This window comes from Argentina silus (genome assembly GCF_951799395.1).
Source record: "Argentina silus genome assembly, chromosome: 1".
NCBI lineage: Eukaryota > Metazoa > Chordata > Actinopteri > Argentiniformes > Argentinidae > Argentina > Argentina silus.
The window spans coordinates 37726636-37734751 of record NC_139655.1 but is presented as its reverse complement, the minus strand read 5'-3'; the positions used below and the strand labels follow the sequence as shown (position 1 = coordinate 37734751).

Below are 8116 nucleotides of genomic sequence, written 5' to 3'. Positions count from 1 at the left end.
CCATTGATAGCCACATTGCCCTCCATCCAGTGATGAGATGACCAATGTCCTTTGCTACCTGAGACTCTGCCTCCATATATGCAAATACCCCCTAATAAAGGAGTAGTAAAGCATCCCATGACACATACTCTTGAGGACTGTGGGGATCTCTACTGTTCTTGTGTTCATAATACCCATTGGAGACTTTCATAATACCCATTGGAGACTTTGAGTTCCTATAGCTACAGTATGGCGAAATGTCACACAGACTGCATAGAGAAACCACTACGCATCTGTTTCGAAATAATTGGCCATTTCATCGGAACCCATCCCTGGTGGTTCTTTGTAGCTCCTTTTATCCTCTCAGCGGCATTGGGAAGTGGATTTTGTTTTCTGAAAGACAATGTATCGAACGACATTGAAAAGCAGTTCACCCCTCTGGATGGACAAGCCAAAATGGAGAGACGTTTTATTCAAGAAAACTTTCCTCAAGATGACTCCATGTTTTCCAGCCTGAGTTTGAGTACAGATGGCACATATGCATCTTTTATAGCCACATATCGGGGAAACATTTTGACAGCAGAACCGCTTCAGGAAATATTACTATTGGACAGAAAGGTTCAGAACATGACTGTGAGGGATGAAGATGAACAATTTAAATATGAGGACATTTGTTCAACAGTGAATGGAAATTGCTCCTCCAATGCCATATTAGATATTATTGGCTACAAAGCCAACAGTATTAGTCTTTACAATTTGACATTTCCAATCCATAATTCTACCATTGATAGGGTATCCTTGCATTTCACTCTTGGTAGTGTAAAAATGGGCAACAACTCACTTGTTCAAAGTGCTGAAGCCATACAACTTTTTTACTATTTAAGAGAGGACAACAAAACAAGGGCAGATACTTGGCTTAAAGGGTTTATAGAATTACTCTCAAGTGAATATACCCGTACAACCGTCACACAGGTGAGTTACTGAGTTACAGGATCATCTTCATACATTTACATTTTTTATATATATTTTTTTTTTACTGGAGCAGTAATATTTTACTATCTGTTATCCTTTTCTACTATAGGTGTCATACTCCACTTCCATGTCAAAGCAGTGGGAATTTGAGAAAATCCCATCTACAATAATCCTTCCTTTTTCCATCACATATACCATTGCCATCTCTTTTTCAATTATATCATGCTTCAGGTTTGTAAAACATTTATCTACAACATCATTTTCATATTGTGGATTCTTTTTAATTCTATATTAATTAATGAATTTGGAGTGGGAGGCCAAGTTACCCTCAGGACAATCACACCCTCCAAAATTACAACTATAATTACTGTGCAGAGATTTTCAGATTTTTTTTGTCTGAATTAATAGATCATGTTTATGTCATTGTTTATGTGTTAATGTATTCAGGTTAGACAATGTGAGGACTAAGGTGTGGGTTGCCACCATTGGAGTCCTTTCTACAGGTCTAGCAGTGCTGTCCAGTTTTGGGATGTTATTGTTACTGGAGCAGACTTTCGTCATCACCGTGGCGACCACACCTTTCATGATCATGGGTAAGGAAGGTCCATTCCCCTCAACATTTTATTTCCATGAAAAATGTGTCATCAAACATATTCAAAATTGGCTTTGACAAGGCTGCACCTCTTGCCTATATGATCGCAACACAGCCGTTCCCATATCCACGATAGAACTAGTGTTATTGCTTTATTCAAAGAGGAAGGCTTGCGAGTAAGTATTTAATTGTCCTGTCACACACTCTCTTGTATTCCAGTATATAACATGACAGTACAACTTTGAAATGTAGGCCTATTTCTTCCATTGTTCTTGGACTGCATCCCCTCCATCAGCGCAGCCATTATTTGTAATAGGTAAGCAATGCTATGCTACTTCATTTGAAACATAATACACCGAGACCACTAAAAAGTGAAACTTTAGTCTACTACAAAGGGTTGCAGTTCTATTTCAATGTTAATCCCGTCCCCAGACACTTCCACCCAATATGCTCGGAAGGTCTGGCAAGGTTCTCAATAGAGGCCAAGGAAAGTGAATGAGAAATGCAGAGAAAATTGTCCTCCGTTGTAAAGACACTGCTCGACAACGACCAAATGTTTTATATGATATCATAAATTACATTTGTTGACATATACAGTATCACGTTGTTTCAACCAACCCTTCTCTAACGGTTGCCGTTAGTCGATGCTTTATAGCAAATGCTAACAGTGCCTCTGTTTGCCATGCAAACTTATTTAAACATAAAAGTACTGTATGACAAATATTATGCTACATTTCAGTCTGATTATTAAATACATTAACATGAATGATTTTGGGGTCCCTAGGCGAGATCTTAGCTTAGTTAGTCAGCTAGCATTTTGTGGTTGCAGGCCAAGTGTCTCTTGATGATTTTATAGTTGTTTGGCAACAATGGCCGATAAATATTTTATCAACGACACCACAGGCACAATAAAAATCGGAGTTAGACAAGAATAGACTATTTTACATTGAGGCAGATGAGGAGACCGCTTTGTTGTCCCCTCAAAGACGACGTGTCATCTCTGTGGATATTTATACAAAGATCTGGAAAACTCCCGACACATAGCTTATTAATATTGCCTTTAATAATAACTAATACTTTACACAGTAACTTCACAAAAAAATCTGGTATTTCTGCAGGATCACAATATGTGCATGAGCATCCGAATCCATGCCAAAGATTCACATTTGGTGCGTAAATCACTGATCTGTGCGTTGTAAGGTGGTGCGCAAGGAAACGAGAATAGATCCCTCTCAGTTTCTCTTTTTAGTGGTGTCGGTCATCTTGCCTACCTTGAGAGTGTCAGTTGCTATTCAATTATGCCATAATGAAATGTGGCAAATGATGAATCAATATTGTGTGTTCAATTCCTTTCCCCCAAATGTGTGTGCATTGTTTGTGACACAATGACAATTTAAATTATAAATTGCATTATCATTTTTATGATTTAGTATGCATAATGGATGCCAAATTGAAAAAGTCTATTTGACTTTTCATTTTCGTAGTACTATCCGGTACAATACTGCCACATTGAAAATGCTTCCATATTAAATAGCCTAAATGTATACAATTTCAAATGTATTCTCATTGCTTATTACAAACCCGGTGTTGATCGAGGGAATACAGTCCAAGAACAACAGAATGCATAGGCTACAATACAGTAACATCGCAATACACAGTAATAGTAGATGCATAATATTCATAACTAATCGAATTTGCTTTTAAATGGAAGTGGATTGAACGTGTGTGACGACTGTTTTACCAAAGTTACCTCAGAGACTAGGGGTGTGATTTTGAGGCAGAGGGTGTGATTCAGAGTGCGTACAATGTGGAACACCCCTTTGGCGTGTGCCGTTTCAAAATGGGAATACCGAAGAGTGCGCAGCCAGAAGTGCGTAAAATGTGCGGAGCGCAAGGAAATCAGAGTCTGGCCCTTTGAGCAAAATATCAGATGAGAATGCGTGTATTTATGATATTAATGAGACACACTACTCAAATCAGAGTTTCTCAGCTCCAAGCACGCAGTTGCCACAATGGCGCATACTGGGTTGACATAAGTATCTGCGCTGGAGATCCACACGCACATTTCCTCGTAAATCATAGCTCCATACATGTAAATCATAGCTCCACACGTGTAAGGGAAATGAGAGTAGACATTACCAATAGACATTGAGGAATGACTTCAGAGATGTTTCAGCTTCAAGCAAAAGTCATAGCGATTCTGCAGACGCACGCGCACAGCAATCCAACGAGCACAGCAAATAGTCCCTATATAAATATGGTCACCTCATTATTTCGTATCTACGTTGCTGAGACACAGATTGAATTCTGGCTCCTTTAACAGCTCCTTTATCTGACATCATGTTCACCACCTTGCTCATTACCAATTTTAATATTATTCAAGGTATTGGAATGGACGACATGTTCATCATGATTTCTAGCTGGCAGAAGACCAATGTCCTGGACAAAGTGCCAGACCGCCTGGCAGATACGTACAGGGATGCAGCCATCTCCATCTCCATCACCACACTAACGGACACATTAGCGCTCTTCTTGGGCTTCAGCTCTCCCTTCGGCTCAGTTCAGGCCTTCTGCCTTTACGCCGGTACGGCTGTCATCTTCTGCTACTTCTACAACATCACTCTCCTTGGTGCGTTTTTGGTACTGAATGGCCAGAGGGAAGCTAGCAACAGGCACTGGTTCACCTGTGCTAAGGTCCCAGAGGACATTCCACCCGGGAAGTCGAAAGGGTACGGCATCTGCTGTGTGGGAGGAGCCTATGATCATGACACCGGGACAGAGAAGGAGCAGCCAGTGAGTTGCTTTTTTAGGAAGTATTATGGGCCGTTTTTAACACTGAAATGGACCAAAGCAGCTGTGGTTGTTCTCTATGCTGGCTATCTGGCTGTCAGTGTCTACTGGTGTTCTGAATTGAAGGAGGGTATAGACCTGAGGAATCTGGCATTGGATGATTCTTACATCAAAAACTATTACAATGACCAGAGTAAGCACTTCTCTCTCTATGGTCCAGTTGTTATGGTGGCTGTGAAAAACCCAGTTCCATACTGGAAAGAAGATGAGCAGAACAATCTCAGCTTGTGCATTGAACAATTAGAAAGATTGACTTATGTCAACAGCAGTTTCTCCTGGTTTCATACCTTCCAAAGCTACATAAATACAACTATTGACAGTGACATACAATCTGAAAAGGACTTCATAAGCAACCTGCTACCTTTCCTGGAAAAGTATCCCATGTTAAGACAGGATATTAACTTATCTAATGAAAACAAGATCCAATCCTCTCGCTTCTTTCTTCAGACTGTAAACATCACCTCTGAGAAGGACATGTTGATAGACCTCAGAAAAAGAGCTAAACAATGTCCAACAGAATTACTGGTTTATCACCCAACTTTTATCTACTATGATCAGTACACTGTCATTCAGAGCAACACCTTCCAGACCATTGTTGTAGCCACTGTGGCAATGCTAGCCATCTCCTTCATTCTGATACCCAACCCTCTCTGCTCCCTGTGGGTAGCCTTTGCCATTGTGTCAGTCATTGTGGGTGTAGCAGGATTCATGACGCTTTGGGGTATCAACCTAGACTCAATCTCCATGATCAACTTGGTCACCTGTATAGGTTTCTCTGTGGACTTCTCTGCTCATGTCTCCTACGCCTTCGTTTCCAGTACCAAGGCCGACGTGAACGAGAAGGCTGTGGATGCTCTGGCCCTCTTGGGCTATCCCATAGTGCAAGGGGCAGTGTCTACCATTCTAGGGGTGGTGGTGCTCTCTACCTCTGGGTGCTACATCTTCAGGACTTTTTTTAAGATCATGTTCCTGGTTATTACATTGGGGCTTGTTCATGGAATTGTTTTTATTCCAGTGTTTCTAACATTTTTGGGGACTTGCAGCAAGTGATAATAAAGGAGGGATGCAATTTCACAAATAATTCAATACCTATTCTGTATTAGGTGGTAGTATGACAGAATAAGGTGCAGATACAATGACAATACAACCTTCCTTGTTTTTAAAATTCAACTCCTTACTTTCCATATTCTTATGATCTTATAGTACATATTTCTTTTTTAATTGTATGCGTAAATATTTTGTTTATGGTTACCACAGTTCAATAATACAGTGCCCTCCATAAGCTAAGGGACAGTGAAGCATTTACTGTTACAAACAATTACTATGAGGTTAAAGTAGAGATTCTCAGCTTTTATTTGATGGCATTTGTGTACATATTGGTTTCACTATTTACAAATGACAACACTTTTTATATATAGTCCCCCTATTTCAAGGCATCAAATGTAATGGAACAATTGGCTTGACGTGTGTTCTGTCACATCATTTGTGCAGGCATAAGAGAGCTGTCAATGTCTAATATTGATTCTAGGCTTTGTGTTTGCCTTTGGAGTCTGATATTGGTGTCTGTCAACATGAAGAAATGAAAGTCAGGGAAGCCATTGTTAGGCTGAAATATCCTAAAAATCTTATCAGAAACATTGCTAAAGCCTTAGAATTTACAAATCAACAGTTAAGAACATCATTCAAAATAAAGAAAGCACTGGTGAGCTCAGCAATCTCAAATGGGCTGGTAGGCCAAGGAAGACTTCTACAGTGCATACCTGAAGAACTTTCACCATAATTAAGAAAAACCCCAGAGCAACTGTCTAATAGATCAGGAACACTCTCCACTACAGAGGCTTCACTGCACGGTGCAAACCATTAGTTATCCTCCAAAAGGATGGCCAGTTACAGTTTGCTAAAAATGACCTTAAAAAGCCTGCTTAGGCCTGGAAAAGATCTTGTGGACAGATAAGACGAATATGATCATGTACCACAGTGATTGAAAGAGGAAAGTTTGTAGAAAAAAGGATTTGCCCAAGATTTACAGCATATCACCTCATCTGTTGAACATGATTATGGTTTGGGAATGTACTGTATAGCTGCCACTACAACTGGTTGACTTGTCTTAATTGATGATGTAACTGCTGATGGCAGCAGCAGAATGTATTCTGAAGTGTACAGAAACATCTTATCTGCTTGTGTACAAGCAAATGCCTCCAAATTCATTGGATGGAGCTTCATCATACAGTAAAACAATGACCCAAAACATACTGCCATAGCAACTAGTGAGTTTTTCCGGGCCAAAAAGTGGATAATTCTTGACTGGTTGAGAATCATTTCTCAATTATCCTGATGATAACATTTTAGGCAAAAAGACCTCAAAATAACAACTGAAGATGGCTGCAGTACAGGCCTGTACCCAGCGTCTGGTGAGGTCAATGGGTCGCAGACTTCAGGCAGTTACTGCATGCAGGATTGTCAACCAAATACTAAACATGAGTGATTAATTTGGACATTATATGAATCTGTCCCATTACTTTTGGTGCCCTGAAATGGGGGTACTATGTATAAAAAGTGTCATTACCAATATGTACACAAATACAATCAAATAAAAGCTAAGAATCTATACTTTAACCTCATAATAATTGTTTGATTTCAAATCCAGACCTTTGGAGTAGAGCCAAAAGAAGAAAAAATGCTTCAGTGTCCCTTTACTTATGGAGGGCATTCTACTGTATATCCCTAGTGTATCGGTAGCACTTAACATTACAGCTTGGAATAAGTAGGTAATACCATGGTGATAACCATGGTAATTACCAGTAATTACTGATAGACAATTAGACAGACAATTATCAGTTGTTACAAGGTATGACGGAATTACCAGTTATTACAAAGTATGACAGAATGTAGTTTCCACTTAATTATTTTGTGTGAAAGATGCTTGTTTGTGTATTATTGTTACACTGTTTCCACATAGTTCTTGAATCATTGAAACTGATGATCAGATATTTAATTTAATTTATAACCAAGAAACAGAGAAGGGAGTTACTATGAAATAAAGTTGTATCAGAGCTGGAAAATGCTATATACCTGTTTCCATTTTGTTGTATCCTTGTATCCCATCCCAACCTGACAAGTAAGACCATGTTTACCATGGTTAGACCAGATCAGACAGTGGTAATACAGTCATACCTATCAGTATGCATGCATCCACTGCATTATTAAAACAGTAATAAGCTACCCAATGAGTCTGATACATACAATTAATGTAAATGTACATTTCCCCCTATTAACACAATGAGATGTTGACATTAGTAATAATACCTACTGTTCAGTAGGTAATGTTGCTCTGTAATGTAATGGAGAATGAAACCAAAACACAGCTATCGTATCTGTACTTAACATAGCAATACTCTGTAAATCTTTTAATTGAAAAATAATCCTTGGTGACCTTTAAACAAAAGTTCAACACTTATTTAATTATGGTAGGTGTTTTGTGTCACAGTTGTTGTTGGCGCTTCTTCTATTGAAAGAAACAATTGCACATGAGCTCCTGACAGGAAGCAACCTCCTAGTAAAGGGCAGAGTACCATTACATTAACACCCATTAAATCACCCATTAAAAACGTAAGGTAACAGATCCACTGGGTAGCTATAACTAACCCAACAGTAAATATCAATTCTATACTTAAGTTGTTGAAGAAGGAGAAAGTGAGAGATAGGGAAAAATAGTAAAAAGGT

At 39.1% G+C, this 8116-nt stretch overlaps 1 protein-coding gene across 1 annotated transcript; it reads left to right on the top strand.

Annotated features, from left to right (window-relative positions):
* Positions 1–228: 228 nt before the first annotated feature.
* LOC310820567 (patched domain-containing protein 3-like) lies at positions 229–5443 on the top strand (the record flags this gene model as incomplete). Its single annotated transcript, XM_083692268.1, has 4 exons — positions 229–612; positions 1061–1182; positions 1399–1544; positions 3927–5443. 4 exons carry the CDS (start codon positions 229–231, stop codon positions 5441–5443), a joined length of 2169 nt encoding a protein of 722 aa, XP_083548394.1.
* Positions 5444–8116: the final 2673 nt, after the last annotated feature.